The sequence below is a fragment of the Pyrgilauda ruficollis genome, unplaced genomic scaffold (genome assembly GCF_017590135.1).
Source record: "Pyrgilauda ruficollis isolate IOZ18807 unplaced genomic scaffold, ASM1759013v1 scaffold12, whole genome shotgun sequence".
NCBI classification, from domain to species: domain Eukaryota; kingdom Metazoa; phylum Chordata; class Aves; order Passeriformes; family Passeridae; genus Pyrgilauda; species Pyrgilauda ruficollis.
In genome coordinates, this window is record NW_024510321.1 from 1,857,237 (window position 1) to 1,875,175 (window position 17,939).

The 17,939-nt window shown below is 42.6% G+C and overlaps 1 protein-coding gene across 1 annotated transcript in view; it reads left to right on the plus strand.

Annotated features, from left to right (window-relative positions):
• Positions 1-17,939, plus strand: part of CRHR2 (corticotropin releasing hormone receptor 2) — a 141,403-nt gene that overhangs the window by 94,466 nt on the left and 28,998 nt on the right. Inside the window, exons 6-9 of the mRNA XM_041490118.1 lie at positions 3,124-3,241; positions 5,617-5,770; positions 8,482-8,542; positions 12,663-12,735. Coding sequence (XP_041346052.1) covers positions 3,124-3,241; positions 5,617-5,770; positions 8,482-8,542; positions 12,663-12,735 — 406 coding nt within the window. The remainder of the gene's footprint in view (positions 1-3,123; positions 3,242-5,616; positions 5,771-8,481; positions 8,543-12,662; positions 12,736-17,939) is intronic.

Genomic DNA, 17,939 nt, shown 5'->3' on the forward strand with positions numbered 1-17,939 from the left:
AGGTTACTCATACCCAAAATATGGCTTTTGCTCAAGGCAGTGGGACAGGAGAGCCAGCTGTCCCTGTTCCATGTCCAAAGCCAAAGCTTCAAGCTTCATTTTGGTCAATTCCAGCTGCTGGCCACATTTATAATTTACTTAATTATTGTATTTGTGGGGTGCCCTCGTGGTGGGAAGGAATGATAAATCTGACTCCATGTTCTCAGAAGGTTAATCTGTTATTTTATGATACTATATTATATTAAAGAATACTAAACTGTACTATAGTAAAGAATACAGAAAGGATACTTACAGAAGGCTAAAGAGATAAAAATAATAACAACTCGTGACTCTTTCCAGAGTCCTGACACAGCTTGGCATTGATTGGGCAATGAGACAAAACAATTCACATGAAACCAATGAAACAATCACCTGTGGGTAAACAATCTCCAAACACATTCCAAAGCAGCAAAACACAGGAGAAGCAAATGAGATAAAATTGTTTTGCTTTTTCTCTGAGGCTTCTCAGCTTCCCAGGAGAAAATCACAGGCAAAGGGATTTTTCAGAAAATATGAATGTGACACTTAATTTTACACCAGGAGCACACCTTCCCTCAACAAACGGGGCTTTTTGACAACAAGGAGTGTTTTGATAATTATCTGTTAAGGTTGGGGGTCTCCAACACGGACCAGACCCTCTTGCTCTGGGTCCTGCACAGACATCACTAAAAGTCTGAAGGATGCAGAGTGATGGGCAAAGAATAAAAACCAATAGGAACCAAGAAGCAGTAAGGAGGGCAAAGATCATCTAGGCACTAGATAAAAACAGAGAATCATAGAATTGCTAAGGTTGGAAAAGAAGAGATCATCAAGTCCACTGAGTTTGTCAAAGAACACAATGTGGTTTTGATGACTGGGATCTTCCTGGGGGGAAATCTCTTTTTTATGATCCAAACATCTACAATTCTTTATTTGATCCTGTTTGCCTGTGTGTCCAGTCCAATGTCCTGCTGTAAATCTTGTGGCAATAAGATTTCCCTTAGCCAGATTTAGTGATGTTCCAGCTTATGGGATGATTAAACTAAAAAATATCTAAATATATCTCTATCTAAATGGATGCCTGGAGCAAGGATTGTATTTTTTTTTTACCCCACTTCTTTATCTTACCTTTGCCAAGAAATACATTCAGGTGGCAAGTGTGCCAGATCTGTTTTGTTGCTAAAGCTCTCAAAAGCAATTAATTTCATCTCAAAAACTCACAGTTTGACCTGAATTTCCTTAGTTTTAGCCCCCTGCCTCCTTCTCTCCCTAGAAGCAATGTTTTAGACTCATCCTTTCATTTGCTATTCCTTGACCTGGAGGGAGTGAATGGAACACGTAGGTGAAGGAGAGCTGCAGGATGATGCACAGAAGACAGCCCTGAGCAGGATGTTTCAAAGCCTGGTACTCTCCTGGAGCTCAGCATGGGCAGCTTGGTTGCCCCATTTCTTTGAAATCCAAACCCTGAACCTCAGCCTTTTGTTAAAAGTTAAATTCTCAGAGTGAGACGGGTCTGACATGTCTGAGAGCAGCGTTTTGGAGTTTGTAGCTTAAATAAAAGAGAAGGGGTCTGAGCAGCTGGAGATTTGTTCTCCAGATTAACTCATCATGAGTCACGGAGGCTCTCAAACCAAATACCAATTTCATTCTGGCAGCCTGACTTGTTAATCTCAGAGGTGATTTTAACACTGGCTTAGCAGGGTTATACCTCTGAGTGTCTCTCTGTAAGTATCTCACATGTGGGAGGTCTTCTGTTTGTTTTTTTGCTGAATTGGTTCAAATCTCTGAGAGATTTGTGAGGCTGAAGGACATCACAGAATTGCTTCTGGCCCTATGACTGACTCATTCAGTCCTAAGAACAGTACAGCGAGTGTTTTATGGTAGGAAAATAGTGTTTGTTGTTAAGAAGAGTGGCTTGTTTGCCTTGCAGAAGACCTGAGGCAACAAAAAGTTGGTTTCTGGATTGTGCCTCTCTTTTTATTGTCCCTGGGGTGAGATCAGTCCCTTCCAGCTGAGCAGCTTTGAGCCACTTTCTGTGTTTGTCCCACATTATCTGACAGCTTCCCTGGCAAGCAGGGAGCCTGATATGGCCACTGCCAAATCCCAGGAAGTGCTCTGGCTGTTTGAACCCCTGTGGAAGTGGTTTTCATAAATGGACGGGTTTGCTTTGAGCTGAGAAAAGATCATTAAATTGAAGATTCTGTAACTGCAATGCTGCAACTTGGCACTTGCCATCCTTTACCAGTTCAGAAAGAATTAGAAGATAAATGTTCTGGTCTTAAATGACTGAACCTGTCACGAGTAACTCTGTCTTGCTTCAGGGATGCTTTGTTTTCTGGCAGTAGCATCATACCCTGGCTGCCTCTTGGAGCCATTTCCAGCAGCAAGTATATTTCAGGTTGCCCTCTTTTGTTTTATGGCACTGTGTCCCAGCTTACTGAAGCTCATATTTTACATTGTGCTCATAATTTACATTGCACCTGAATGGGTGTTGGGGAGGGACTAAAACCAGACACAAATATTTCCTGATGAAGGAGGATGTGCAGCTCTGCCTCATTTTAGGTACAAGTTTAAGCCAGCTAAGCCCAGGATTGAAAAGCAGGCAGTTTATGCTCTCCTGTTGCATTAATTCAAACTCACACAGGTGAGCCTGTTCAAGAATTACCCAAATGTAAACTATTCCAGCTTTGCCACTCCAGCACAAATATTTGTCACTAAATCCCCTCCTGTGAGCAACTCAGCAGCTTCCAGAGCAGCCTGGTTGCTCAGAGGCTTTTCTATAAATTCCAGTTGTTCTAGAGATGGAGGGAAGGGGAGCAAAACTAATAACCAAGGATGAAATCACAGTTTGAATGCTTGATTTTTTTTTTTCCAGTAGATCCAAGCAGTTTCATTTGCTTGACTTGATTCAATTGTCTTGTCAAGACAAATTGTTGTACGTGGCTTTGCAAAAACACAAACCTCCTGTTTCACATAATAACAGAGGGATTGCAAGGGGATAAACTGTGCAATGAACAGCATTTACTCATTTGTTCTGTGTGGTTATTGATGTGTGTGTGGATATATTCATTATATATGTTCACTTCAGTGTGTTTCCCTGCTCAGGAGTATCAGATGCCTGCGGAATATTATCCACTGGAACTTGATCACCACGTTCATCCTGAGGAATGTGATGTGGTTTCTGCTTCAAATGATAGATCACAACATCCACGAGAGCAATGAGGTGAGTGCAGGGAGTGGCAGGGCCCTGCCCTGGAGCTCAGGGTGCTGAGTTTCTTTGTATGGATAGTTCAAGGGACACTTACTCACATGTTCAGAGAGATTTCCATGCTTCCTTTCATTCCAGTGTCAGCTGGGCACTCATCATCCTTGATTAGCTCTTCAAATGTAAGATTTGACATCTGAACTTCAGCCCATGCTTTGGGAAAACAAATAGAGAAATCATTAGTGCCCACATAAAGAAGGTGTCCATGCATAAATCTCTGTTATTACTCATCAGATGCCCCTTTGAGAAAATGTAAACTCTGTTAATTCAGTGTTTGCTCTGTCTGTGCTTCTGGCAGTCTCACACTCTAGAAGATGGAGTTTAGGAGCTTTATGGTCAACAGTTCCATGCTGTGTGACTTGCCCTCATGATTATGCTGCAAATCTTTATTGAGATTTTTACAGTTATTTAGGATAAAAATCTGTTGGAGACAGGACTCCAATACCTCTTAAAATGTGAGCACCAAGTGACAATGAAAATACAAACCAAATATAAGGATGGATCATCACATGCCCCAGTTTTCATTAACTCATCTTTTCTCTGCAGCCTTTTTGGGAAAGGTGCTTCATACAAGCTTGGTGATAACTTTGTTATGTGATTGTGGGATAAGTCAGTCAAAATAACACCAGCAGAATGAAAGGGAACATCATTTATTGTAGCTATTGATGTGATCTCTTCTGTGCTGATCAGTGGAGATTAAATAACAGATACAGAACGTCAGTGTGGAAATATCTTGCATTAAGTTTATAATGTTTGCAAAAAAAATCAAGAAGTTATCTGGAGCCTAATGGTGGATACATGTGGGGATCAAGAATCCTCATCAAATAAACAGAAAGGTGTGAACTAATGAGCTCTGCAATTCTTTTCAATTCTATTCAATTTTAATAAATCCACAAAAGACTTGCTCAAAATTCATCAGAATCTTCCCAATCCACCGTCCTGTTCCTCTTAGTTCTGACACAGGAAAAATGGACTTGGATGTTGACTTGTTCTTTTTGTACAGTGGAAAGGGAAAGGGAAGGGGAAGGGGAGGGAAGGGAAGGGAAGGGAAGGGAAGGGAAGGGAAGGGAAGGGAAGGGAAGGAAAGGAAAGGAAAGGAAAGGAAAGGAAAGGAAAGGAAAGGAAAGGAAAGGAAAGGAAAGGAAAGGAAAGGAAAGGAAAGGAAAGGAAAGGAAAGGAAAGGAGGTTTAAACAAACATTTGAAAACAAAATGTTTAAGCTTCTGGGTTGTTTTGGGCTTTAATCCTACTTTAAGGGTGAAGCCAAACTAAATTTCGAATGTTAATGAAATAATACAGAAATGAAGGTGTTAACACATCCAAAAGATTTCTTCTTTTTATTTCCATTCAATACACAGTAGTGATCACAACTTGTGGATGGGCTGTCATTTTGTGACTGTGCTTCTTGCCCAGTAAATTCTTAAACCTCAGAATTTTACTGGGCTTGGTGGTGCATCTGCTGCTCTGCTGGCTGCCTGCAGACCATCAGTATCTCCTGCATATGAAGGCTAAAAGAAAATAAACTGAGGGTAAAAGTTGGAAATACTTCACTAGAGTTAGTTAAAAGGCTGGAGAATGGTGAGATCAAAACGACCAAAATCAGTGATAGCAGAGAACCCAGGTAATGAGAGTTGTGCTTCAGGGAATGCACTCGATGTCTGCTTGGTAAGAAGGAAGTTTTCCCAGACTTGGGTGAGCAGCACTGTGGAAATTACCCTCAGTTCCTTGTGATTTATTGCTGGGATGTTCCCATCTGGAGCTAATTGTGCCTCCCACAGTTGTGCTCTCACTGCACAGCCATTCTGGAGAGAAAAACACATTTTCTAACATTTTACAAAAAATTCCTGTTGAGGTTGTGGGAAAATTCAGAGGTGACTGGTGGCATGGGGTGATTTACAGAATAAATCACCATTGTCAGCAACAGAGGGGATAAACTGGCTGATAAAAACATGCCTTTAAAGTATTTTTTTTCTTTAAATATCAGTTGTGCTCCTTCCCCTCAGTGGAAACCAAGCAAAACCATGACATTGACACAGCTCACCTGTGGTGACATGACCTGCTGCTCTTGGAGGCTTGTTCTGGAACCTGAAATTTCCAGACAGGTTTGGATACAGCAGATCCTGCATGTTATGGTCAAAGCCAGCCTCAGCAGGTCACAGATGGATCTGTGAGTTCCTGTCAGCACCTAAAATATTGTGATTCCAAGCCACAGGATAAATCTGCATCCCATGAATGAATTCTACCATCGATTTTTTTAAGGGAATAACAACATACAGAATCTTTGAAATATTCTCACCATGATTTTAATTTATTTTTTTTCTGTTCCCTTTTCAGCCCTGGTGTCGATGTATTACCACTGTCTACAATTACTTTGTGGTGACCAACTTCTTCTGGATGTTTGTGGAAGGCTGCTACTTACACACTGCTATAGTGATGACCTACTCCACTGATAAGCTGAGGAAATGGGTCTTTCTCTTCATAGGATGGTGTAAGTGACCTTTGTGGTTAAAATGGTGTTCTGTGATACCTGGAACTAAAGTGTTAAAGACAAAGAGAGGCAAGAATAAATGTTATCAATCCCCCTGGGGTGAAATCTGGACCACTCAGTCTGAGCAGACACTTCTAAGGGAGGAGCTGACTTGGAAAAGAGCCTCATTATCTGCCAGTCCAGCTCCACAGCTGCTGAGGGATTTGTTCCTAGAAAACAGCCTTTAGCAAAGAGTCACACCTCATCTTTGGACTGTCCTTGGGGCTACTCAAACACTCAGCTGTGGCAAAGCTGCCTTTGGGATGCTGTGGTCAGTTATGGTTCCTGAGCTCAGAAAGGGATGTGGAAAAAACTGGAGAGATTCTGAAAATGTGATCAGGGATCTAAAGGACACGAGCTGTGATGTGAGGCTGAAGGAGCTGAGCTGCTTTAATCTGGCACAGAGGAAGATGAGGAGGGATCTGTTTGGTACCAGGAGTGATCTGAAAGATAATTACAAAGATGATGGAGCCAAATTCTGCTTGGTAACAGCAGAAGTTAAAAAAATGGGACAATACCCATAAACTGGGAGGTTCCAGTTGGATGTCAAGGAAACAGAAAATGTACCAGCAGATGGTGGAACACTGAAACATGTGACTTAAAAGCTGTGAAACCTCTGACCTTGGAGTTATTAAAAATTCAGCCAGGCTAAGCTCTGGCTGAGGTGGGTGAGTATTGGTGGTTCTGCTCAGAACAGGAAATTGGAGCAAACACCTTTGGAGGTCCTTCCCAACCAACATCTCCATGTTTTGAACTCTGCCAGGGGATGTTTGGCAGGACAAGCCCCATGCAGAGAGTTTGTTCACTTGAATGAAAGTCTAAGGTCAAAGAGAACTAGTGAATCTAGCAGTTCTTTTCTGTTGAAGGAAGAAAGGTGGGAAAAAGTCACCAATATTTTCTTTTGTGAAAGCAGAATGACATTTTGTTCAGAAGTGCCTCTCCCTCTCTGCAGAAGTAATTGGATTGCAGTTCTGAAGGCAGAAACAGCCTTTGAAACAAAATATGTCATTCAATCCAAAATCAAATGGGAGGAAAGAGGAGTTGTAGTAGAAAGAAAATGTTTATTTGGGGAGTTGATTCAATTTTTTCCCCAATAGTTTTCAATTCTCTCGGCAAACTGGAAAATCAGCTGCTTACACATCTCTCACACACCCACAGACTGGTTTGATCCCTGGTGTTTTCACTCCCCACCTCTGTCAGAATCCTCTGGGTCTCTCATTACTCATGTAGGAGTGCTGTGAGCTGAATAAACATTTCCAGCCACCTTGTGGGTGCATTTTGGCTCTGCTCTGCCTCCTCGTGCACATTTTTTTACCAGTCTTATTCTCAAATCCCTATCCTTCACTTAACAAGGAAAAGTAAAATGTTTTTCTTCAGGAGAGAGGGCATGGCTCCATTTTCTCTGTCCATTCCTCCCAAGAACACGGGGAAATGAGTGCACCAGACCCTTTGAGTGTGTGGTAACAGGATGAAACAAAACACAATTTTCTGAAGGGCACAGAAAGCTACCAGGGATGATGGGGCAGGAGATCAGAGCTGCTCTACTCCTTGCTGAAGTTAAAGATGACCCCTCAGCAACTCAGCCCCATCCCCTCTGTGTCGTGGTTCTCTTTCCATCTCTTCAAAGCCCCCATTTCCCACGGAATGGAAAGTGGGAAGGTTAAAAGAGACAAATTTGTGTCAGAGACAAATGCACCTCTGCTCCTCCATGGGGGTTTAAGTCCTGTTACTCTCACTGCAGATACTTGTGAGAGTCACTGGGGCTCTGTGCATGCACTCACCTCAGTGATTTCAGTGGTTTCTGAGACATGAACCTGCACTTTGGAATGGGGGATGGAGCTGGTGAGGCTGGACTTGTTTGGGGTTTCCTGAGGTGAGAAGTTAAAGGGGGAATGGAGAGGGAAAAATCTCCCCTTTGAATTTTGACATCCCCTTGCCTGAGTGTGAATCAGGAGGCCACTTCCATTTACTCTGACTTCCTTCCAGGTGCCTCCTCCAGCAAATCCCCTTTAAACCAGCTGGTTTGGAAGGCCTAACCCAAGCCCTTTTTAGGGAGTGCACTGATGTCTGCAAAGTTAAAAGTAGCTGGATCCTTCAGAAAGAGAAAAAAAACAAGAATTCTGATACTTCGAGATCTCAAGCTATTCTTTCTCATAATCGTGTTTCATAAGGAACAATGAACTCAAAAAAATTGTTGAAAGTTTTGAAACTGTACTTCATCTAGAGATCCCAGTATATTTACAAGCTTCTTGAAGCCTGGGAAATAAAAACCTTTTGGAGCCTGGGAAATAAAAACCTAAACACCAAGTACTGTCTTTTAAGATTCTGCTGTATCAGCTGCAGGAAAATGAAAAGGGACCAAAACTGGCTTTAAGTCAGCCAAAATACTTCTGGTCACTTCTATGGAAATATAGGTATTTATTTGTGTTTGTTAATATTTTTACTCACTTTCCTTACAGGTACTAAAGTTTTGTTGAGATGATCTTTTTTCATTTTCAAATTAAAAGGTCTTAGCAGTTGTGATGTCTCAAGCACACCAAGATAGGACCACTATTATTTAGAGTCTCCCATTCATCAGCTCAGACTCTCCTCACACAAATCTGAATTTACTTTGGTACCATGGACACATCCATCCATCCATGACTAACTCCTAATTTTTTTTGCTCCTGCAGGTATTCCCTGCCCAATCATCATTGCCTGGGCCATTGGCAAGCTGTATTATGAAAATGAGCAGTAAGTGATGTTAATATTTGTGTTTGTGTGGCTCTCTAAACAAATTAGGAAATGAGTACACATCCAAGCCATATCCCAGGTCACATATTCTTGCTTCCCCTGGCTGTGCATATCCTTTTTCCTCAGTTTGAGCTGCTCCTTGTTCAGCCATTCCCAGTCCCTGCCTGTCCTGCCTGATTTCTTACACGTGGCATTGGAGAGCTCTTGTTCCCCCAAGAAAAATGTCCCTAAAGAGCTGCCAGGTCTGCCCAGTTCCTCTGTCCCTAAGGACAGGTTCCCAGGGGGATCTCATCCCCTGATTCTTCAAACAGCTGGAAGTTCCTCTTCTAAAATGCAGGGTCCTGACTTTGCTCCTTGCCAGAGCTTTTGTCCATTTGTCCTGAGCCCTGGGGGAGCCATGTGCTGCTCCCAGGAGGTCACACCCAGCCAGATGGACACAGGCAGCAAACATGGACTTGCCTGCAGCTTCCAAGACTCTTTGGGACTGCCCACAATTCAGGAAAAATGGGAATTTCCTCTTTCTCTGTCTGAGTATCCATGTAAGTTGTGTGGAGGTTGAGCTGGGGTTCAGGTTGTGTAGCTCGTCGTAGATTAAAAGCTCAAAACAGAAAGAATGTTAAGAAAATGCTTCAAGCAACTTCTTGACTTTTTAATCTTTGTATTTAATAGAGATCTTTAATATGAGAGATCTTTAATATAAATTAATATTAATTTAATAGAGATCTTTGTGTTTAATAGAGATAATTTGCTGCACAGTGAGGCAACTATAATTGGTACTGTGGCAAATATCTTGCTTGGGGTTTATCACTTCTTTAGCAAAATACGGCAACTCCAGGAAAAAAAGTGCTGTTAAATCTCAATTTAAAAAATCACACACAAATTATTAAGGGCTATTGCCGTAATTTCATTGATGGGCATTTGTTAAGGGGAAGAGTATTAGTGAGATCTAATTAACAATAGTGATAAAACCAGTGGTGGGTTTGGTTATATAAAGAACTATCAGAGAACCCCGAAGAATATTAAGTAGTGCTATTCAGCAGAAATGTGTTTTACATATCTGAGTCTTATCACAACTGTTTTCCTGAATTCTCCTCTTCAATATTCAGGGGGTGTTTATTTTATCTTTCCAGAGGTAAAAAAAAGAATAAAAAGTGGTTAAATGGCTTTTATTTCACACAGATCCACCAAATAATTATCAGAGATGCACTAAATAATTGTCAGTGATTTAAGTTTCTCTTTTTGAAAATTATTTTATTGCAAGAATAATGGCTTGTGTTGGATTTAAAGTAAGAGTTCAGATGATTGGCAGAACAGTTTGCAATACCTTAGCTAAAAGTCCTAGTTGGAACAGTTAAGACTCTAAATATGAAATATTGCTAATCAATTGCAGACACTTATAATGTTTCTGGCAGATAACTGTCTCCTCCCAGCATTACTCACCTGATTTAATTAGAAATATTGAGATTGCAGTGTAACAGATCTGGTTTACAACCTAAGGAGATGAACACAGACCTAAAGAAGCTGTTGGGGATTTTTTTCTCCACTACCTACAAAAGGAGCCTTGGAGCACCAACCCCCCTGGAGAGTCGTGTGTTGCAGAGTCTGTCCTTGGCCACAACCTTGTTTTCTCAGTGTGGAAATAAATCCACATTAGTTGTTCACTCAGCACAACCTTGGTCTAACACTGGACTTCAGATAATAAATTTCAGCATTTTGGTCTTTGAGCCAAGCAACATTTAAATTCCAAAGAGCAACAAGAGCAGCCTTTGCCCTGGAACCTCATTTGTGCTCTACCAACTCAGTTCCAAATTCTTTGCTGACTTTTTCTAGCCCACTAAGTTCTGCCACATGCTTCAGTCTGCTTCGTATTAGTCCCTCTGCTAGGGCAGCCAGCTTCCCAGGAACTCTTTGCTTCTCTTAGTTCTCTGAGTTTCAGGCAATAAAAAATAGTTCTCCCAAAATACCCTTCAAAATCTGCTCTCAAATGTAGATCTTGCAAGTTCTGGAGAAATTTGTTTCCTGCCCTGGCATATCTTGTAATTTTTTTTTCATGTCTTTCCAGCTACATTAAGAAAAAATAAAATTCAAAAACACAGTTTCATTCATTTAAGGCTGCCCTGGGGATTCTTCTTGGATGGTAACTTGGCTGGAGGAAGTACCTTATTCCAAGTCTTGCTCTCATGCCCGAATTTTAGAAGATGAGTTGCAAAATTATCAATTCACACTCAGTGCACCAGGGAATAGCAGACATCTTTCACATTTCTAAAACATTCAAAGCTCCTTCATTCATTTGGAACTTAAAGGATGTGGGAATGGAGCCAAGAAAAGGCAAATAATTGTGAGGTACTGAACTGTTCCTGATTCCAGCTGCGTACCTCAACACAACTGTCCAGTCAGAGCATCTTGCAGTGGGCAAGCAGCTCCTCCTGTTTTAGCAACCACCACGTTTTGGAGAGGGGATTTGAGGGCGTGGTGTGATCCACAAGGATCCCATCTGAACCAGAGCTTTCCTGATCCCTGTTCATTTCCCCTGGACTCGTGCGGTCGTGTTTTACAGACTCCAACCTCTTTGAGGCAACCTATTACATCTTGCTGCTTGTAAAAGTGAAAATGTGGCTCTGTGGTCTCCCTGGCTCAGGAATTATCCCTGTTTCCATGGCTCCAGTGGCACTAAATTATCTGTTTCACAAAGCAAACATGGGGAAGGCATAACTTTTGCTATATAGATTTGTTGTGGGGTATCCATGACAGGGAAGAAAACTCTCAGACCCTTGAACTCCAAAATCTACTTCCTGAGGGATCTGGAGCTCCAATGATCTCAACCTTAAGGAATTATGCATGCAAAGCTGTCTTAGCTTTGTGGAATCCTGGATGCAGACCCTGTGGCTGTATCTATAATACTGAATTAGCTGGGCCTGGATTAATTCCAGGGCTCGACTTCCAAATAGCATAGAGTAATTCACACCCCTATTATTAAATATTCTTGGCCTCCAAAATCAGGGGAGCTGCAGTCTGTGGACTACTGGGAATGTCCTCTGGCTCCTACTAGTTCCAGATTTGTTCCCCAGGAATAGTTTTGGCCTTGGTTAGTTTGTGGCCTGGACCAAAACTACCCCAAGGAAAAGGGGATGGTGTGAGTTCAGACCTGAGCCCTGTCTCTAATTCATCTACCAACATAAACAGAGCAGATTTATTATCCTCAGGGAGGAGGATGAAGTGAGTGTCAGTGTGGGTTGCTGTGAAATCACGGGGTTCTTTTGTTGTGTAACACAGCAGGGAGAAAAACACTTGGAATTAGTGGAAGTCAGGCCAGAGCTCGGTCACATGTGACACATCCAGGCTCTCCTCTGCTCTGAGGCCACTCACCTCACCTGTGATTTCTCTTCCCCTGAGTCCATTTCAGAGCCTGTTTTGGGTTGTCCCAGACAGTTTGGAAAAGAATGTTGGAGCAGGAATTTGGTGGCTTCAGATGATGGCTCTGCTCTGTCTGCTGGCTTTAGTGGCCATGGAATCACTAGGGTTGGAAAAGGCCTCTCAGATCAGGGAGCCCAGCCACTGACCAACACTGCCAGGTCCCCCACTAAACCCTGTCCCCAATGCCACATCTGCCTGGTTTCTGAGCACTTCCAGAGTCCCCAGATTCGTTCAAAGCCAATGAGATGACTCCTTATCCATTCAGTGCTTTATTTAGACAGCATTTCCATGCAACTTGAGACACTGCTTTAATTAACAGCCCTTACTTTATGCAACGTGTTTCTGGACACTGCAATGGATAACAGGGGTTTTTTCTCTTACACAAAATACTTCTTTAATTCCTTTCTCAGACATTTCCTGCATCCTTCTTACAGCAGGTTCTCATATTTCTTATAAATATTTACATAGGCAATAGCCAAAACCATAGAAGGAACATGAATGTTTTAATGGAAGGGGAAAGTGGGGCTCAAATCTGTGTCCAACCACAGGTGATATGCAGCAGAAAATGCCATTACTTGCTGATTATTTATATATAAACAGTGCAGTGAGCAAAGGAACACCTCTCTATAGTGTCCTTCATATTGCAGTCTAAAAGAAGTGAATTTACCGTTACAAATTGTTTTCTTATGTGTTTTGTTTTTCACAGGTGCTGGTTTGGAAAAGAGCCAGGGAAATATATTGACTACATCTACCAAGGGCCAGTGATTCTTGTTCTCCTGGTAAGTGTTTACGTGGGTGGGAGGACACTGCCATCTCCCACTGAGAGAAAATTTGATCTGTCATGTCCCACATCTGCGTTTATGAAAAATAAGACACAAACAAGGCCAAACATCTTCAGGTGTTCTCTGAAGTGGCCACAGCAGATAACACTGCAAGAACTGAAGTGATTTGGTTGTGGCTGTTCCTTTGGGTTTGGGCAATTCTTTCCTCCTCCCTCTGCAGTGCTGTTTGCCTTTGTACAAGGTTTTGAGAGGTAGAAAGCAAAAAATGTTCAAAGCCAGGGGGTGCAATACAATATCTGCTCATCCACTTGGGGCTCATGGTGACAACTACAGCAATTCTGTCACACACATTATTTAGAAAAAAGTAATAATCATGGTCAGGAATTGCATCTTGCACTGTCAGCTCCATTTCCTCCATCACCAGCACTGCCGTGTGTTTGTTTCTAGATTTCCTGTTGTGAAGTTTCCTTCCCAGTGCTGCCCACGCTTACCAGGCTGTTTATCTGTTTACCCAACACTGTCTCTTGTGCCAACCAAGATTAGGCAGAGGGAGAAGGAAGCTCATTCATAACCCATTTTGAGCCTTCAGCTGAAGCACAGTGGTGCTTTCCCAGGAAAAAAAAAAAAAAAAAAAAAAAAAAAGCCTGAGTGCGGATGGAAAGTATTAGTTAGTTATTAGTAAGGAAAAAGCTGAAAGAAGGATTCTGCTCTTCCAGGCAGATGAACCAAGAGTGAATTCCCAGGGCTCAGTGCATTCCCCCTCTTAGGGAACCAAGGTGACTTGGTTTGAAAGGCCAGGTGTCTGCTTAGGAAGGCAGGAGCCTCCCTTGAAATGGAAAATGTAAACCCCCTCCCTCTGAATTGTTACAGTTTTGAAATGAAGCGGCTCTCAGGCAAAGATATGGGGATAGGAATAACAGTTCTTTACTAGGAAAATTAAAATACAGATGCAATAGTACAAAAAAGAAAACAAAAACAAGCCAGAGCCAGAGCAGGAGCTGACCCCTGTGTGTCAGGGTGGTGGCACAGTCCCATCCCATGGGGGCTCAGCCCTCCTGCAGTGCCAGCTGTGGTTCTGCTGGAGCAGGGATCCTGCACAAGGCTGCAGTTTTCCTCTGCAGCTCCAGGGCTGCTGGAGATGGGCCTGCTCTTCCTCTGGCAATGCAGGGCAGGAGAAAGCTGCTCCTCTGGGAATGCAGTGGGCAAAGGCTGCTGTGCTGTTCCAGGCTCAGATTGTATCCAGGTAGGAATGCTTGGCTCCTGCCCTGGGCGGAGCATCTCCCCATGGGATGCTGGAATTTGATCAGCCCTGCAGGGACACTCAGTGGCCATGGACAGCAGAGATCTCCTGGAGGGAGGATTGGCTGTGGGAGAGATAAAGAAAACTGCCCATGGACAGAGGAGAACTGCCCAGCTCTGACAGATGATGGTAGAATACACACTTACAACCCAGGACAAGGTTTGCTGGAGCTGTCCCTTATGTGACTCCAGCCCCCACAGGGAAGGTGCAAATGCTCCTGAACAGGCACCACTGGCAGCTTCCTCAAGGCTAAGGAGCCTCATGTTCTCACCTTGTCAGTGCCCTGTTCATGGGATTCAGCATGAAAAAAGTTTCTGTTCTGCCCAGCAGCTGATCTGAGTGTGTCTCCTCACAACAGGAGAGCTCATTTCTGTTTAATTGTTAAGATACAGCAAAAAGATCACCTGAAAAGAGGAGAAAAAAACCCATTATAGAGTATATTTGTATGTAAAAATTTTTCTCTTTATGTTCTAAGGAGAGAAATAGCAATGGGTGTGATATACAGAATATAATTTGTGTTGCTGAGGGAGCCATCACAAAACCATAAGTAGCCTCGCAGTAAATTGACCTCACTGATACAGAGATCCCCTCACAAATAAATCCTATGTAGACAACACAAGGTGGGAGATTTGTGATGCTTGGAGCACTTGGGTTTCACATCATTGCCTGGAAATCTGTGACTCCGAATTTTCCATAAGCTCTTTAGTCCACAGGATCTGTGAAATCATTGGGTAGCGTCTCTGACAGATACCATAGAGTCATGAAAATGGCTTTTTTTCTCCCCAGAACAGCACTGTAAATATTTAAAGACCCCAAAGACACACAGATGGAGGTATAGTTGGGAGCTGCCACTTTCTATTCACGTCATTGTATCTGCCTCTAATTTGGAACAGCCTTGAGACCCCTCTAAACTGGGCCAGTGACTGATGAGCCCAGAGCTGACACTGAACTGAGCCTTCCTACCTTGGCCTGCCTGCACTTGAGCCCTAATTAAAACACTAATGAGGTAGCAGCAGTAATTGCACTGTGGGGTGGAAAGGAGCTGATACAATTTGAGGGCAAGCCCTTCCTCTCCTCACTTCAGGGTTCTTCCCCTCAGAGAGCACTGCTGGGGGAGGAAAGCGTCCCTCTGCAAACAAAATCTAAACTGCAAATCTAAAACCTCCTGTTACAGCACACTCCTGATTCCTAAAATCTGATCCCCTGCTTTTTTTTATTTTTTATTTGAACTGTCAGTTCACTTTTGGAGTGTTTCTAATTAAAATCCACAGCCCCACGGTATGTTAAAGCCACTTGACATGCTCACTTGTTTGATCCTTATGTGAATAAATTCCAACTGGAGATAATGACTGAAGCATCACTTGCTGTTATTGGAGTCAGTGACCCTTTCAAGGGTGCTGTGAAAAGTGCTGGATTAAAAGCACTGAAATTTGACATGTGCCATGTAGCCAGGGCAGCACAGTCTGCCCTAAATGGGATTATGGCTCTGCCTTAGCACAGACAAACTGCTGCCTTCCTCTTCCCTCCAGTGAACAGTGGCCACCACAAGTAGAAAACAGGGATTTCAAAAAGAGCACAGCTCTGTGACATCTTCAGTCACTGCTCATGAGTTGGATTGGAACTAATGGGGAATTGAAGTGGAGCTGCAGCTGTGTTTTGTGAAAGAAAAAACAGGACAGGCCTGATGGGACAAGGGGGAAGGCTTGGAGATGATGGAGAATAGATTAAGATGGAATATGAGGAGGAAATTGTTCCCTGTGAGGTGATGAGGCCCTGGCACAGGGTGCCCAGAGAAGCTGTGGCTGCCCCTGGATCCCTGGAAGTGTCCCAGGCCAGGCTGGATGGGGCTTGGATCACCCTGGGATGGTGGAAGGTGTCCCTGCCATGGCAGGGGGTGGAACTGGATGGTCTTTAAGGTCCCTTCCAACCCAAACCATTCTATGATAACTCTGTGGGACAACTATCCCAGGCCTCTGCTGGAAAAATAAAGAGACACAAATGTTACAAGAAGAAATGAGTGTTATTTCCAAAAGAGAACTAACACTAAAAGCTGAAATTCTAAATACTCCATGAAATTACAGTTCCTGTGCACCTGGGAAAGTTACAATTGGCTTCACCCACCTGAGTGGAGAGCCAAGAGCTCAGTGTACAGCTCAGGTGAGCTTTGGTTACCCCTTGGACACATCTTGGTGTGTTCCAGAAGCATCATTGCACCAAGCAGTGGCAACGTGATTGGAGTGCTGAATATTCCTAGAGGGATAAAACTTGCTTCAAAAGATGCAATTCTATTTAAATATTATTTTTAGGATTTTTTTTTTCTGTCAAAAATTATTTCCACTGGTTTTGATTTCTCATTTTCTCACCTCTGAGCATTGAGCTGTTGCAGCACGGGATGGTGTAACACAAGGAACAGGTCATGCAGGAACTCTAAGCCTCACTGGGAAATAAAGACTGGCCTAAAAAAGGCCTTTGATCATGGCAGCAGCCCTCAAATCCATCTCCAGATCACATTATTGTGTCATATCTCAGGTACAAAACCTGGAATGAGGCAGTGGAGTTGTTGGATTATTGATTGATTGATGGATTGATTGATTTTCTACTTGTCTGTGTAGAAGGAGCTCAGAGATTGACTTGGGCTGAAAACAGGGAAACTATTTTAGAGACAGTTGCAGAAAAAAAGGAAACTGAATATAAGTGCTGATTCTGTATATTGGGCAAGAAACCTGTATTTTTATTGACAAAACATCTGAGGGAGAAAATTTAGGTAATAATCTTTTTTTTTTGTTTCATTCCTAAATGGATTTTGACTTGCACGTATCCCACAAGAGAACTAACAATTGAGCACACTGCATGCTTTGAAATTTAACCTCTGATAGCACTGGAAAAACACACTCGATTAGGTATTTTCTCTTCAACTGAGCACATTGGGGTTTTTTAATTATTTTCTCAGAGTCACATAACCGAGTTTTAATCACACACCCCTCTCTGAAGCTAAAGAAGGGGGCAGTGGGTTGGGAAAAAAGCCAGGGAAGTGAATTCCTTAATAAAATCAGTGAACCCTCCTGATTTTATTAAGGAAAATACATTTTTTGTGTTCAGTTTGAGATGTAAAACTGCCAAGAACCTGGTGAACCACCAAAACAGAGCAGGGTCAGAGGACAGGTCTCAGAGAAGAGGCACCAGAGGCAGTTACCTGAGCTGCTTTTTCCCTCAGTAACTTCTGCTGTGAGCTGCCCCCAGCTATGAACTGCTCTGCAATATTTCTCAGAGTTAAGACTGTATAAATCTGTAATTTTTCAAAAACAGGCAGATCAATTTTTTTCCCCCAAAACCTTTCATTCTGCTTTAATAGATTTTTTTTTTTTCCCTCTTGTGCTTGAGAGCTGAACAGTTTTTGAGAACTGAACATTTTGCAGCCCCTGGGGCTTTTTTTGTGCCTGGTTGCAAATAATTCCCTACAACCAGTTAGCTGCTGGAGTGAGTGGGTGTATGAGGTGGGGGAGGCCCTGGAGTTCACTTCTGCCTCTGCCCTCATAATTTATTTAATTTTGAATAAGTTAGATTGCTGCTCAAAGCTCAGCTTCCCCAGGTATGAAACCACTTTAATGATTATCTATTTTTAAATTATTTATTTAAAAATTATCCTCCCTTGCTTTGAGATTCCTGGATGACAAGTAGAGGAGTTAAGGGTCCTTATTTCAGTGTGGAATTTTGCTCAGGAGAGAAGAGCACAGGATAGCCAAGAGGTCTTTATGATGTGCTGCTCATTAAAATGCAGCATTTTTGTGGTGGCAAGTTCAAAGCTGGCCCCAGTAATCAAGGTGTGACCACACAAATGGATTTTTACATCTGCATCCTCTTGCCTGGTTTTTTCTTTATCAGTAATTCTAGGTGGGGCTTT